At 37.7% G+C, this 15,848-nt stretch overlaps 2 protein-coding genes and 2 long non-coding RNA genes across 5 annotated transcripts; 3 read left to right on the top strand and 1 right to left on the bottom strand.

Moving 5' to 3' along the window:
- The first annotated feature begins 431 nt into the window (after positions 1-431).
- On the top strand, positions 432-2,635 carry LOC108952914 (uncharacterized). The gene is made up of 2 exons (XR_001978088.2): positions 432-2,156; positions 2,277-2,635. It is a non-coding gene; the product is annotated as an uncharacterized LOC108952914 (long non-coding RNA).
- Positions 2,636-3,674: 1,039 nt separating this feature from the next.
- LOC135629496 (ATP sulfurylase 1, chloroplastic-like) lies at positions 3,675-9,512 on the top strand. The gene is made up of 5 exons (XM_065136935.1): positions 3,675-4,287; positions 7,013-7,418; positions 7,899-8,159; positions 8,915-9,001; positions 9,120-9,512. The coding sequence occupies exons 1-5, from the start codon at positions 3,698-3,700 to the stop codon at positions 9,255-9,257; spliced, it is 1,482 nt and encodes a 493-aa protein (XP_064993007.1). The 5' UTR covers positions 3,675-3,697; the 3' UTR covers positions 9,258-9,512.
- Positions 9,513-10,304: 792 nt separating this feature from the next.
- LOC135628836 (uncharacterized) lies at positions 10,305-12,273 on the top strand. Its single transcript, XR_010493013.1, has 3 exons — positions 10,305-10,528; positions 10,619-10,686; positions 11,912-12,273. It is a non-coding gene; the product is annotated as an uncharacterized LOC135628836 (long non-coding RNA).
- A 331-nt stretch (positions 12,274-12,604) lies between these two features.
- LOC103986194 (uncharacterized) lies at positions 12,605-15,608 on the bottom strand. 2 transcript variants are annotated; one of them, XM_009404133.3, is made up of 4 exons: positions 14,879-15,608; positions 13,584-13,741; positions 13,366-13,446; positions 12,605-12,874 (listed from the first exon to the last, which is right to left on the bottom strand). In XM_009404133.3, exons 1-4 carry the CDS (start codon positions 14,883-14,885, stop codon positions 12,728-12,730), a joined length of 393 nt encoding a protein of 130 aa, XP_009402408.2. In that variant the 5' UTR covers positions 14,886-15,608; the 3' UTR covers positions 12,605-12,727. The 2 variants fall into 2 exon arrangements, with proteins under 2 accessions (XP_009402408.2, XP_009402401.2); XM_009404126.3 differs by lacking the exon at positions 14,879-15,608 and adding an exon at positions 14,591-14,731.
- Positions 15,609-15,848: the final 240 nt, after the last annotated feature.

Genomic DNA, 15,848 nt, shown 5'->3' with positions numbered 1-15,848 from the left:
GAAAAAAAAAAAAGTTTTTGGGTGAGATTTGGAATCCTCAACATTCCATAAATCACTCACGAAATCTATGAGAGAGAGAGAGAGAGAGTCACGAGAGAGGTTGCTAGGTTTAAAGATGGTAGCGAGAGTGGTCCCCGAGAAGAGAGAAGTTGATCCACGAGAGGGACCTCCAAAAAGCAATTAAAAGCTCAGAAGGTGGAACATATACAAAGCTTGGCCTGCGAGTAAGACATTATTATTATTATGCATTTGGCCTTTCCTTTTCTTTGGGACCACTCACTCCCCTTGTGATTATTCTTTTTTTTTAACTCCTCTTAGTCCATGGAAACTAATTATTATAACGAGGATTATAATAATCCCTTTCCTTTCATTGTCTCACCTATTTATCTCTCCTCCCGCAGACTCTTTCCATAGAGCTAACCATCGATACCTTCTTCTCTCCTCTTTCTCCTCTCTCTCTCTCTCTCTCTCTCTCTCTCTTCCTCGCTCATGTGGTCACTGTTCTATTGTTCTTTCGGTCTCGGTACTCCTGCGATTATTCCTTTGTGCACCACAAGTGGCTGAAGCTGCCAGCATGATCTGATCATCTCCCAGATCTGTCTAAACGAATCAGATCATGTGGCCGCTTCATCTGCTGATGGGAGCACAAGAAAAACCCTAACCCTAATTCACAACGGGTTCATCGAGCAGGCCAAGAAGGGTCAGGTTTGGCAATTTGAAGCCTTCTAATCAGGATTTATCTCTGCTGCCCTTTTCCTTCTGTTTACTTGTTTTATGATCCGATGAGCAATTTTAGCCTAGCCAAAGTGGAGTGCAATTAGAGGAGTAAGATCAGAAATATGGATTGCTAGGGTTCATGCTAAATAAAATAACATTTATCTGTGACTGTGAGTCTGATTTCAGGTAAATAACCTACTCATGCTTGCATGCTTGTGAATCCAATTTATGTTTTAGGGCAAAATATGAATTCTCTTTGAGAACAATTTGTTGATCTTTAAAACTGCTTCCTTCACCCCCGACTTGAGTTTGCTGCATCTCCTGAAAGAATAAACACCCACTGCAGCTCGGTGTCACTAATTCTTTCTCTAGCTATACTTGTTTTGCAGAATGTTTGACCTTATCCATCTCTCTTACTTTGGCACACTCACTGGGCTATCCTTTTAAGAAATCTTCTGAACAAAGGCACACTTTTGGAATATCCTTAGAGAACCCTATTCGGAATCATGTCTACTAGATTACGTTTTGTTTTGTAGCCTTTCGCCCATTTGGCTTGCTGGTTTCTAAATATTCCCAAACATGCCTCAGTGGTCATTGCCAGTGAGCAGTCACTCTGAGGCTTCAGGAAAAGGTAATCTCTCACATCTTTGTTTCTTTCGCTCAAGAACATGCAAAAGCTTCCAACACCTCTCTCTCTCTCTCTCTGTAAGAGCTGTAGTCCTCTTTTAGTGTACCTCAGATGTTTCACCATTGCAGACTTGGTGTAAATTCCAAAGGTCTAAGAGTCTCTATATGGCCCTTGTTACCACCCAACCACATCAGCTTTGAACATCAACCATCTCGATCTCCCTTGACACCCCTTTGCCATTGATGGTTGGAGGAGACGCATGGGAACTGTCATGTCCCTGTCAATATTTGTCTCTGTTCAGTTTAGGGTTCTTCCCATGAATCCCTGAGCCCATACCTTGTGGTCTGACCTTAACATCAAGATAGAAATCCTTCCTTCAGAAGTGGCAAAAGTTGACCCTGAGGTGATTTGTTGGATGAGAGATTTAACAGGTTAACCTCTGTGCTTTTTGTGATCCTTGATGTGCGGTATAGCATCTGTACCACTCATAAACACTACATCAATTTCTCTTTAAGCTGCACATAGATGATCTTATTCACATGATGTGGTCCGATTTATTCTCTATATTTTCAAGCTCATTATTAGGCATGATTCGTTTTATCGATCCATACTAATATACCAATCAATTATCGATATGATACAAGTGCTTTAACTTTACGACTGTTATGAGTACTTCATTTTTCTTCGTTATGGCTTGTTTTAGTTTTGTCTGAAGAAGAGGCTAATAACAAAAGTTTTGGTACATTTTACATGAGTTCTATATTGGTGTTCAGAGCTACAACGAGACTTTGTCCAGTCTTAATTTCCATAGGTGAGACTTTACCCTAAGAAAACTTGGGACTTTAGGGTTCCTTCACTCTAACATTTTGTTTTTGGCATTCTGATCGCATCCACTCATGTTTATGCTTATGTTCTGACCACATCATTGCAGAAACTCTATGGACGTCGGGCTGCTCATCCTCACAAGCCATATTTGTTGAGATGGATCGTCTGTGGAATTTACACATTTCAATTAATACATTACAATGCATGGAAAAGTTTATCGACTATGTGTTTGAAGGATTCTACAGAGATATCTCTGCAAGAACTGAAGACAAAACTGTAAAATGTGGGGTCTTTGACACCTGCCACATTATCCATAGTAGATTGATTGTTGCATGTACTTTGCACGGAGAGAGAGAGAGAGAGAGAGAGAGAGAGAGAGAGAGAGAGAAACATCGACATGCAAAATAAGCCTCCTTCCCTCGCATTTTTCTTTGAGTTAAATTAAGTTGTTACCTTGGTAAGTAATTGTTACTTTAAATTCTTATTATTCCACACAACTAATAATACTCGCAAGGAATATGATTGAATTATAAAAGTTCGATTGGTGTGTTATTATTAACTTAAGCTCAAATATTTTGAGTAAGTTGTTTAAGTTCAACACAATTAATAGATTAGTTATCCCATTATATTATCATGACTAATGATATTAGAATCAATCTAGTATTTGATAATAGTGAGAGGTTCGAGTATGAAATAGTTATCCATGGATAAAACTAAAGGATATTATTGTGTAGAGTCATTACTATGTACCTTATGTTACTGGGAGTTATTTTGATTTTAACAAAGATATTAAGTGCTTGAGTTGGGAGATTATAATATTTTGATTCAATCACACATCGTAAGTGGATAAAGATTGAGATTAATTTATGATAGTTAATTTAGATTTAAGTATTTAATATACTAATTATCTAATCAATTCGATCCATGACATGTCAGAGAATCTAAGTTTGATATCAAACAATTGAAATATTCGATGGTCTTGCAAATGTCATATATCGATTGATATGTTTATCGAGTTGTCTACCTAATGTGTCATGCTAATAAGAACCCTCATCATTAATAGTATATAATCTTTCTAGTTTTTCATTAAGAAAAGAAATAAGAATATACGTCAAAGTCTCCAACTTAGTCAAACTTATTTATGATCGAAATCTTTTCTTGCGAACATTTCACTACATCCACCCATGCCACGTCCCCAAGCAGGTCCACCGTCGCCCTTTTCTCTCGTTCAAAGACGTCGAAGACTGGTATCAAAACAAGCACCCAAGTCCAAATCGATCACAAAGTGGCACCCAATTTCTACGGGGCTCCACAACAACACAAGCCTCCCCGCCCGCATGCGTCCCCTCAACATTTCCTTTTTGCCGCTGAATGAACCTGCCCATATTTCCAGTCAGGTGCGTTTCTTCACATGGTCGCACAAGCCACCCCGTCTTCCACTCCATGGAAACATCAATGTCTTCCCAATTGGCCACGGCAGACCAAATACGCACCACGAAATCTATTAAAAGGCTGCGGCATCATGTGATGCAAGCCAAGGAAGGGGGGCAAAAAGACCCGAATTTGCCTCCGTCAATGGCTTCCATGGCCACCTTCATCGTCAAGTCCCCCAGCACTCCCCATCCGATTCTCAATACCTTAAAGCCGCAGCTCCCCTCCCGCCTCCGCCTCGTCTCGCCCCTCCGCCTCCCCTCCGCAGCTACCGCAGGCGCCGTCAAAGGCCGGAATCCTACCCCGCGCCGCCCTGGCGTCTCCTGCAGCCTGATCGAGCCCGATGGCGGGAGGCTGGTCGACCTCGTCGCGCCCGAGGGGCCGGACAGAGAGGCTTTGCGCCGGGAGGCGGCGGGGTGCCCGCAGATCAAGCTCTCGAGGATCGATCTCGAGTGGGTGCACGTGCTGAGCGAGGGGTGGGCAAGCCCGCTCGGCGGCTTCATGAGGGAAGCCGAGTTCCTCCAAACGCTTCATTTCAACTGTCTCCGCCTCGGGGACGGGTCCGTCGTCAACATGTCGGTCCCGATTGTTCTGGCGATCGACGACGCCCAGAAACGGGCCATCGGCGACCTCCGCAGGGTCGCGCTTGTTGACGCCCAGGACAAGCCTGTCGCCATCTTGAGCGAGTAAGTGAAAAATTCGCTTCTTTTACCTTCTATGTGCAAAAAGAATCCTCCTTTTTATTGATTTTATGATCGCTATTAACCTAAGCCTTTTTATTCTGAAAGTAGATAATCAATTTTGATGAAGATGTTTGCCTTTTCCTTTGAAATTGGCGCTTCTCCCTGTTCTTCGTGTGATCGCATATACTAGGAAGTTGATATGTTGTTTGCACCTAATTTTGATTCCTCATGATGATAAAGGATTTGATGCCTTTATCATTTCACAAGATCCAGATATGCTGGGAAAACAATATGTCCATTTGTTTGCAGCATTAATTTAGCTGATATGGTACGTTTTGTTGCCTAAGTTTATTACGTTTATTTACCTTTATTTGGGCCGGTGGTCATTATTATATTGATATGTTGACGAACGACAGATCCTGTTGATAGCGGTCTGTGACTAAAGAAATAATTACTTGTTAAATACACAATCTGGTATCTGGGCAAGGATGCTTCCATGAAAGTTTCTGAACTTCTACTGTTAGTCAAAATTTGTTTTTGACAAAGCTAAAACATCTCATGACATCTAAGATCTGTCGAAGCTTTACTTCAAATGGGTCCACTTTATTTTAATGAATCTCTTGGAAGCACACAATCAATTGGTGACATAAACTATCTATCCTAGTCTTTCACATGGGTCCACTCCACTTGGTTTGGACCCATGCTTATGTTTGGGGAGGCCTACTCATCAAGAAGGTTGACTTAATGGCATATGTTGCCTAATGATGGATTTTGCTTGTTGTGTATGTTCCTCTTGCCTTACTTTTGTTGGATTCAAGTGTTCCACAATAGTTGTATAAGCTTTAGCTTTGGTAAGTTAGGTAGATCTTGCTATGCAACAACTTCCTTACCAAGTTCCACATGATGCTGTTCTGCATAATAGACCTTATTGCCAGCTAATCATGACAGCCTATCTCGTGGTAGCAGTTCACAACATGATATATATATATATATATATATATATATATATATATATATATATATATATATATATATATATATATATATATATATATATATATATATATATGTACCAAATGGCTACTACTCATGAATGTGATCAAATTGCTTATATGTATATTGAAAAAGGTGCATACAAAAATACATGTGAATACAAACATAATCTTCGTAAGTTCCGTTGAAGTCAGATTTCATTCAGACTTCGGATTATGCGTCTTTGTACATCTTGAGCTGTGTGGTATGCAGAATGTGAGGATTACTTGTGTTGTATCAAATTGTTGGGTTTTAGTTAGATGTGCTGAAAGATTTGCTTGATCTCCACTTCTATTACTAAAGCTGATGATTAGCCACAAATCTCATACAAAATGTAAGATGAGCATTCTAAGTTACCAAAATTATGAAAAGAAGAGTTAGAGAGAACATTGAAGGTATTCATACAAGACAACATACATAATAGCCATCCAGAAACGTATGCAACCTGAAGATAGAACAGTATGATTATATATGTTTGACTTACTGGACTGCAATTCAATTTCTGTGAGATACTTCTTTTTGTCATACATATTTTTGTAGCTTGTTGTGATACATTTGTTGAAGCATTAGCTCCGTTCTTTGCCCTGTTACCTTGATTTTCGCATAATGAAGTGATTCCTTTATATTGAAGATGCTGCTTACTTTTTTATTCTACAAGCAGAAACAAATTTGAATCATCCTAGAAATGTATTCAGCAGGAGGTGTCTTTCTTGTTAACTTTGACTGCCTATCTGAGTGTTTTTATGAAAGGTTTTTAGGTATAAATATGAAATATACATGAGATTCTCCTGTCATAAACCAAAATTCTCCTCATGGTTCTAATGCTTGCTTGAGTTGTCTTTGCAAACAGCAAACATTTTGTTTTATCATTGAGAAAGTTAGATTTTCATTTATACAACTCTGTACTTTTAGGGAGCAAATTTCTTTTTGTTTTGCCAGGTGTATCTTTGTTCAATTCATAGTGACTAAAATCATAAGAATTTGGGTATGCTAAAATGACTCTGATGGAAAATAGCCTGATTCTTTCCCCTCGTGTTCTTCCAAATGCTTGTGGTCTGCTCTGACTCTTTTACATATTCTTCACCTCAGTTTATTTTCTCTATACTTTTAATTAATCTTTGATTTACCTGAGATGTCTAATACTTGCAATTGGTACCTGCTGTAACATGATCTGATTTGAAAGTGAACAGTACATTCTATTAAGTTATGCATTTTAAAGTCTTCATTGCAACCAGTTACAAGGAGTGAACTTAAATACACATCTTGCAAGCTACAAAGTGTACTACTCTGAAGCCTGCATGCCATTTTTTATCAATTTGTTATAAGAACACCGTTAATATTTTACCATTTTGGATAGATTATAACCCATTTAAAGATCTTGTTCCTCCTTTCCAGAGTTGTGCATATCAAACACTGTGGTTTCTCTTTACTATGCACATTGAAATTTGCTGATAAATACATATGTGTATTTAAGTCTAAACTCCCAAAATGGCATAGTTAACTCACTGCTTATAAACTTTGTACTTAAGGTTTCTGTAGTAAAAGAACATATCAATTGATATTCTCTGGATCTTGTAATAAGCTGCATTTCACAGTCCTAGTTTTTTATAATGTGTTATTGTGTCAGTTCCATTATTGTAAATTTCACTTTGTTTTAGAAATTTTAAGAAACCTTATTGTTTGTCTTTTAATTTAGCATTGAAATCTACAAGCATAACAAAGAAGAACGAATTGCAAGAACATGGGGAACAACTGCTCCTGGACTTCCATATGTTGAGGAAGCTATAACAAAGGCTGGAAATTGGCTAATCGGTGGAGACTTAGAGGTTATAGAACGAATTAAGTACAACGATGGTCTTGATCAATATCGTTTATCACCTGTTGAACTTCGTGAAGAATTTTCAAGACGCAACGCAGATGCGGTATTTGCTTTTCAGCTACGCAATCCCGTACACAATGGTCATGCCTTACTTATGACAGACACCCGTAGGCGTCTTCTAGAAATGGGCTATAAAAACCCAGTTCTTTTGCTTCATCCCTTGGGAGGTTTCACAAAAGCCGATGATGTACCACTTTATTGGAGAATGAAGCAACATGAGAAGGTTATTACTGATATAACTACTAAAAATCCTGCTTATGATAATCTGCTGATAACTTTTTTTTTCCATACATATCCCTTTTGAACTTCATTTTTATATTGCTGTTAGAATTCTGTAGCATAATTTTAAATTTATAAGTTCAGACACAAAATATACACACCCACACACTGACAGCGAGCCTGTCTGTGTTCTTATTGGCTTGCTTTCATGGACTTCAGAGTGTGCTGGTGCATGTGAATGTTGATGGATGGATTAGTATGCATCTATATGTGTAAAAGTATTATATGTAGAAAGCATACATGTAAAGTACTTACCAGGTCATATATGCAAACATTACATTGCATTTACATAATAGACTTAAATCCCCAGTGATTGATTTCCTTTTCTAAATTTGTCACTTGATTGGTTGAATTTTATCAGACTAACAATAATCCAATCGTCACTCTAAGAATGCTTATAACTTCACGTTTTCTATGTATATAGGTTCTTGAGGATGGTGTTCTTAACCCAGAGACCACAGTAGTTGCAATCTTCCCCTCTCCCATGCATTATGCTGGCCCAACTGAGGTGCAGTGGCACGCAAAATCTCGTATAAATGCTGGTGCAAATTTCTACATTGTGGGCAGAGACCCAGCAGGTATGAGTCACCCGATAGAGAAAAGGGACCTTTATGATGCTGACCATGGGAAGAAGGTGCTCAGCATGGCTCCTGGTCTTGAGAGGCTTAATATCCTACCATTCAAGGTACTGTGACATTTCCAGAAATTTTAGTTAATGACTGTCATTCTTTGCATGTAATAGTTATATAGCTTAAATTTTTTCCTAAATAAACTTTTTTTTTTCTAGATTAGATTCACATCTTGCCTGCCAATGATCAGATTTAAGGATATCAGTGAAACAAAAATAGTTTCAATCTCCATATGGAACAGTAGTTAAATTTGGAATAGTGAAAAATGACATGTTTTGAGAGATGAGAAACTTTTGAAGTTTTTGCTTTGGCTGTCAAATAAGCTCACATCATTATGCCATTATTTTATCTTACTACAAATTGTTTATATTGTTGGCATTTATAGCTTTTGCAATCACCATTATCTTCATTTTATGTAATATCTCCTTTTTGATGGTAAATGAATTCTCAATAACTATTGTGGCATTGTGTATGTATGTATGGATTATATATTAGCATGTTATATGGCTTGTCATTGTTTGTTTCTTTATAGGAGTTTGGAACAATAAGAGGTCATATAGTGATCACATGGTAGGAATTTTTGTAGTCAAATATTCTGTATAGCCTTTCAGAATTAATACCATTATTGGATATACATATTTACGAGGGCCCCAATTCTTTTGCTAAATTTGAAGCTTTATGATCATCTTTGCTGTTATTTTTTTTCCAATGCATACTCTATCGATTAATCAATGCAATGTAAGCGATTTATGTATAAAATATGTCCACATGATGTGTCTTATAAGTGTTCTCTTTCTTAATATGAGTAAAGGTAGCTGCCTATGACACCAAGCAGAAGAAAATGGCTTTCTTTGATCCATCCAGACCTCAGGATTTTCTGTTCATCTCTGGTACAAAGGTAACCCTCTCTATAGCGAATGTACTAATTGAAATCACATAGAATGCTCTTGTAATGTTACTCAAATGCTTAAAACTCTTGGACTTGTACTTATTAACTTATAATCTTCATCATATAGATGCGGACTCTTGCAAAGAACAGAGAGAACCCACCAGATGGTTTCATGTGCCCTGGTGGATGGAAAGTATTAGTTGAGTACTACGATAGCAAGGAAACACAGGAAGGCAACAAATTCCGTGAAGCTGTTCCAGCTTAAACTGTGTAAGATTGCTCATCAAGCAGTAGATTGGCTCCTTGGACGACAGAAAACTTGATGAAAACCTGAACTACTCATTGCGTGTGTACAAACTTGTTTATGTGTGCAAATGTGATGCAGTTTGGTTCTCTTCAATGACAAACTATATTAAACTGGGAATTGTTCAGAATGTTTGTACAAACTTGTATGCATGATTCATGTAATGTTGAAGCAATCACTGCAATAAAATGCATTCAAACACTGTTGTGACATTCACATATCAATGTATTTTTTCGTTCGAACTCCACTATTTCTCTTTGGTATATATTTGTGTGACTCAAATTGACAGTGAGCATAAACAAACCCTTGATTTGAACTTCTATCCTGTCTCAACAAAATTGTAATAATTGAGAATGTGAATCATTGATCAGTCTATAATAAGAGTACCAATTTAAGCAATGAGTTATCAGAATTCAATAAATCAGGTGCTATTAATGATTGCTTCCAAGGTTTGAAGCTTAAGATCCATGCTAGTTATAAATATATTCCATGATGCAGTGTTTAGCACTTTAAATTTAAAGTCTAATGATTAAGTGTTCAAATCTTAGTAGAGTATTTTAATTTGTTTCCTTCCTTATTAATCAGAACTCGAATTGGAATCAGAACCTCTATAACCGATGTGATTCCAGTTTCACATTTAGCTGAACTGAACCAGTCCAGAGAAAACCTAAAATTAGGATGAAGATTGATTCCAACATCAACAACAACCATGATATAACAATGATAAAGAGTTTTGCAGAAGTTGAATGGTTGAAACTGTGGTATTATTGCTGCAATCTTATTGCTAGAGCATCCTGGAAAAATCGATGCTTTAACTGCACAAAGAAACCTTCCATCATGTGTTAATGCAACAACCATGACAAAAAAATTCATGGCTTATCTATTTAGAACACAGATTTAGAGAGCTCTAAATAATAACATGAGAAGCATGTCATAGTAGCCAGATTCCACCAAGTTATAAAGTTGTGTTAGTGCTTCAAATACCTACTCCACTTGCTAGTGGACATTACACCCTCACTTGCATGTTTAATAATGTCATTTGAGACTGCTCTGTATAATATTTCTTATTGAAGAGGAAAACACTGATATGACTACTATATACATTAAATAGAACTGAGAAAGCCCCCAGAATCTGTGTGCTTGAACATGTCCTCAGAAGTTGGCTTGTTTGGTGATCCTCAATGATAGATCAGTGGTTTTTATTTTTGGCTTTGAGATGCTGTTTGTGTAAGGTGAGGATTGCTGCTATCTTCAATAATAGATTATGATGTTTCAAGTGCTATCCTTGCATCCCTTAAGCAGGACTTTCACATTTGGTGTAGAAGTTACAGTGGACCTGATTGCTGCTGAAAACTAGGAAAGCTTCAGATGAATCATTTTGCTATTGCTGGTTAGTGCTCCAAATGTTCTGAACCTTAATGGACATGTTCAATTGTTTAACATCTAATCTGTAATCTGATTACGTACTAATTACATATTAACCCTGTAATTAGATCTCTTTAGCATTTCGGTTCTTAGGCTTCAAAAATTTATATTAGAATCCCTATAATTATGAAAGTAAAATATCTGATTTTATTTATCCTAACATCATTAGTTTTAGTAACGGAAGCATGAAAACGATAGGCAAAAAGATAATTTCAACGTCCTAATTATGTTTTCAGTGATGGCTAACGATGACACTATTGGGGGTCGTGGATGACCATTGTGGATAAGAAGGGAGAGCGACGGTAAGAGGTGAGGCGATGATGCGGATGTCGATACTTTGTATCTGCATTAGCGCTGACACAAGTGACGAAAGTGGCACTTAGCATCTGCATCGATACCGACGTAGATGCAAAGCAATGTCACTAGGCATTTGCATCGGTACCGACGCAGATGCAAATGCAGAGTGGCACCGCTTTGCATCTGCGCCAGTGCCGACAACGATGCGAGGAAGGGTGACATCGCTCTGCATCTGCGTCGGCGCCGATGTAGATACTGAGCAGCACTTTGCATTTGCATCTGCGTCGACGCCGATGCACATGCTGAACGACCCTTTCGTCGCTTTGTATCTATGTCGATGCCAACATAGTTGTCGAGTAGCATTGATGCAGATGCAGAGCATCAACATCTACTTGGTCACCTCATCTCTTGCCATCGCTCTCCCTCTTCATCCACAACAGTCACCCATGACTCCCAGTGATGTTACCATCCATAATCATTGAAAATATAACTGAGACGTTAAAATTATCTTTTTGCCTATTATTTTCGTGCTTTCGTAACTATAGAGATTCCAATATAAATTTTTGAAGTCTAGAGACCAAGATACTAAAGAAATCTAACTAGAGAGGGTAATATGTAATCAGTCAAAAATAATATTTCAAACTTTCCTGGATCACCTTTTCCTTAAAAAATAATCATAGAATCATAGAAATGTACTTGTCATTTATTTATAATTTATACAAGTTGATAATGCAGGAATCTTCTTTAATACAAGTTGATTTAGTATTTTTTTTAACAATATATAAGTCATTTGACGTTTGTATCCAAATGATTGAATTGAAGTAGGCCATATGGTCAGTGACGTTTACAGGTGCAGAGTTCTGACTTTACTGCTTATTATTTGAACTTTGTAGCTAACTAAAAGTTTGCTTGCAAAAAGCATCAACCTATGGAAAGATGATTACTTTGATACAATCAAGTGCATGCAGACATCTACTCTCAGAAGAAAGGTTTGACATGCAGACTGTTTGGTCATCAGCATGATGATGTACTGAGATTGATCCGACCTGGTCCGCTAAGTCTTGTCAAGTTGTAAACCCAAATTTGTTTGTATGAATCTCAATATGAGATATCTGACTTAGCTTCCTAAGATGGGCTGTGAGCTCAAGGATATCAAGTTGAGCTCCTTGGGGTGATCGCTCAGGATGCTCCTTTGATTTTGATGAATGATTCAGCTCTGGAGGAGTCCTAGTAGCGGGGGTGTTTCTTGTGAGGTCCCTTTGATACTCAAATCATAATCTATCAAAATTCGAACAGTCCAAAGAGTTTGTATGGTACTTAAGAGGCCCCTATTAATATCTCAGAGATTATAATGATAAACAATTGGGTAAATAAACATTGAATCAATAATGAGTTGGGGAATATTTTCAGATTACAATCCTCACTGACTTATTTTATCATTTTTGAGCTAATTAGACTTCAGCGTATCAAATCCCGATTGGTTGAGAATATTCGTCATATTAATATGATTAAGCAACTCTACCAAGAGACAGAGATATGTTGACATAGGCAAGGACTAAAATGTTTTGACCATGGGACACCAATACTGAATCTCCATAAAATATTATAAACAACAACCATAAATGAAAAATATGAAACATGTACTTATATCATTTCATCTGCAATTTAGAAGAAATAAAAGTGGAAATCCAACATTCTTCGGTGTGTCTTCAGAACTTAGTTTGGACAGCCATCATCATCTTGGAGAACTCATAAAAGTCTACTTGGCCATCACCATTGATGTCAGCCTCTCTAATCATCTCCTTAACCTCATCATATGTTACTTCCTCTCCAAGATTAATCATTACACTCATCAGCTGCATCCAATAAAAGAATGCTATTCATACACAAATAAATTAGCACCAACTGATGATATTAGTGTGACAGAATTCATCAATTCAGCAGAGTACAAAGTCAAGATTTAGTATTCAGAAATTTTAAAGGGCTGCTACCTGATCTACTCTCAGTGAATGTAGATTTCATTTCATACTGGTATATATTGATGAAGATTTTGATTGGGTTATCAATAATCCAAAAGGTTTAAGCTGTTATGAAATGACTCGATATATTTTCACATGCTCCGATACCATGATAAATGTTTCGATTGGGATGATCAATAATTTCAAATGCTTAAGCTATTAAGTCTTAACATCCCCTCTCATTTGCAAACCGGTTTAGTCTTGAACATTTGATACCATGAGAAATGTTTTGATTGGGATTTTTGGTCACACATTCGAAACATTTATCATATACAAAGATGTTTGCTGAAAGAGGTATAAAAAGAAAAATAGCACTGCCCAACAATTACCTCATAAGATGAGATATATCCATCCTGGTCTTTGTCAAAAACCTTAAAGGCTTCTCTCATTTCCTCTTCAGCTTCAGCCTCCTACAAATCCAGGAAGAACACAACTGTAAGATTTTGAGTATGTACTGTAATCTCTTCAATCTTAATTATTTCATATTGGAACTTTTAAGTTCATCAGCTGAAGTTAATTATTTGGAGAAGAAGCACAAGCAGATCACCTTCATTTTCCAAGCCATTATGTTGAAGAACTCATTGAACTCAATAGTCCCGTTGCCATTGACATCAACCTCCCTGATCATATCCTGCAGCTCTTGTTCTGTTGGGTTGTGGCCTAATGGACGGATGACACTGGCGAGTTCTTCAAGTGTGATGCATCCTGTCATGTCAAAACAGGAACTGAGAAGCAAATTATGTCTTGAAAAAAATTACATGAGAAACATCAAAGCAGTATCATTCTCACTGACTAGAAATAAGCTACAAACTACTTCTTGCTCCAAGAAAAAGAAAACTGCAAATTAGTTCAGAATAACTAAGGACTTGTTTTTATGGTTGTCAGAAGAATTCAGCAAACAGGACAATTTGAATTAGAAGGACAACTTTTTGATCCAAAACTGTGACTTGTTATGTCCCAAAACCTGCACAGCCTAAAATATTTTTTCTACAAGAATAAGTAACAAGCAGCACAGGATATGCTTCATAATTGTTGGAGTACTGGAATTAATATAGTGATCACATCAGACAAATTTGTCCTAAGGTTTAATGGATTAATTGGCTGGTAGTTTCAGCATAACAAGTAGGGCAAACTCCATGAACAGACAAAATTTGAAGATAACACAAGCAAAATGAGAATTCAAAAGCCTAATAGCAGACTAAATTAAGCATAATCTTATTGTTCCATCATGCAACATGTTAAATTTATGGATGTCTTTGCAGAAGTTCATGAGCATGAAAAACAAAAGGCAATTGGTGAAAAGATTTCTTAATATCTAGTCCAACAAGTGAATTTATCAGAAGCCATTATCTTCTTAGAATCAACAAAAGGGAAGCAAATTTAAGTAGAAGACACAAAACAAGACAAACACTGGGCAACCTAAAGGAACAAGAGAGAAAAGTTTGACAGACATGAGAACTACGATAAAAAAAATAAAAAAAAAACTCCTATCAAAATCTGAGAACAGCATAAGAGAACTAAGACAAAGGGCAGAAAGGATTGATGACAGAACACCATCTCCATCTTTGTCAAAGAGGGAGAAAGCCTCTTGAAGCTCAGATGTGAAGTCCATGAAACCGTTACTACTGCAAACAAAGGGAGGCGGACTCTCCTTTTGTAGGCTAAGAAATGCGGGAGAGAGAAGGGAGGACATGGTTTCAGGGAGCAGTAATGACTTTTTGACAAGGCCTTGTTTCTTGGTACTTTCGTATCTCTCTTCTTTAGCCACAGCAAAACTTCGGAGAAAGGTTATGTTGCTCCCATGGAGAAATCTCTTGGTTCTGGAGGTCGAAAAGAAGTTACCTGGCATCTATCAAGTGATCAATAGAGCTTCGTCCCGAGTTCAATTCTGTACTTCAAGCTGTCCACCACATATACCATGGCCACATCAGCAACTGGCAGGAGACCCAAAAAAGTCAACCCGTTTCTTTAGTTGGATTTGGGGCGGCTGAGGTTGGATTTTTCGGTGAAGGTGGATGGGATCTTCGAGGAGGGGCAGCTGGGTTGAGGATTCAAAGACATTAGTTCCATTGATGAATGTTTTGATGCTAAAAAACTGGAGGTTTAGTTGATAAGACATCATGCAGTGCTTGAGCTGATTCCACTACTGTTTCACGCACTCTACAAACAACTTGCAGAAAGTTTCACTTCAGAAAGCTCATCGTTCTTTCATGAGGAGAGCCTGGTTTTGGTGGTGAATCTGACATAAGATGTCCATCCCCAGTAAACTCTCTGCTTGGTAAGGTTGCGGCATCAAGTAGATCATAGAAAGCCATTAGTCCCTCAGCATCAGCAGTATAACTGGGATTCCTCGTCCACTAATTATAATTTGGACGAACAGGCCAAGGAATCTTGAAGCAATCCTGCCGTTGTTGCGCCGATGGTCTTCCCAGAACTCGATTCTGTGGCCATGACCTGAAGAGGAGTTGATCACCATGAACGGATCTTGTGTGTTTTGCTGACAACATGATTCCGTAGACTTTCATCAAGATTTTTGGTCATACACATGAATTCAGCAATGCGTTCCTCACAATCCGGTAGAATTGTTTATATGATGTGACTGAACATTCAAAATCTATTATCTTCCAAATTTATTGAGCTCAACATGATCACTTTGTTCATAATTCAGCTGTTGAACATGATCAGTCAGAACAATATCTACCTGCATGGCAGCCGTTAGAACATTGGCATTTCCTGTTACAAAAGCAGGCTCAGCTAAGAATAATAAAAGAATCAGATGAACACAGAATCCACAATGTCAAATCCATATTCT

Source organism: Musa acuminata, chromosome BXJ3-1, assembly GCF_036884655.1.
Source record: "Musa acuminata AAA Group cultivar baxijiao chromosome BXJ3-1, Cavendish_Baxijiao_AAA, whole genome shotgun sequence".
NCBI lineage: Eukaryota > Viridiplantae > Streptophyta > Magnoliopsida > Zingiberales > Musaceae > Musa > Musa acuminata.
Note: the sequence above shows the minus strand (reverse complement) of the source record. Positions and strands in the feature narration are given on the sequence as shown.

What these genes read in the sequence shown, in the direction of transcription:
- LOC103986194 (XM_009404126.3), bottom strand. Translation starts at nt 14,729, where the DNA reads ATGTCCTCCCTTCTCTCTCCCGCATTTCTTAGCCTACAAAAGGAGAGT. An exon ending in TAATGGCTTGGAAAATGAAG is followed by an intron (nt 13,447 to 13,583) that starts GTGATCTGCTTG and finishes CTGGATTTGTAG; the next exon opens with GAGGCTGAAGCTGAAGAGGA. An exon ending in GATATATCTCATCTTATGAG is followed by an intron (nt 12,875 to 13,365) that starts GTAATTGTTGGG and finishes TATTGGATGCAG; the next exon opens with CTGATGAGTGTAATGATTAA.
- LOC135629496 (XM_065136935.1), top strand. Translation starts at nt 3,698, where the DNA reads ATGCAAGCCAAGGAAGGGGGGCAAAAAGACCCGAATTTGCCTCCGTCA. An exon ending in TTAATATCCTACCATTCAAG is followed by an intron (nt 8,160 to 8,914) that starts GTACTGTGACAT and finishes ATATGAGTAAAG; the next exon opens with GTAGCTGCCTATGACACCAA. An exon ending in TGTTCATCTCTGGTACAAAG is followed by an intron (nt 9,002 to 9,119) that starts GTAACCCTCTCT and finishes TTCATCATATAG; the next exon opens with ATGCGGACTCTTGCAAAGAA.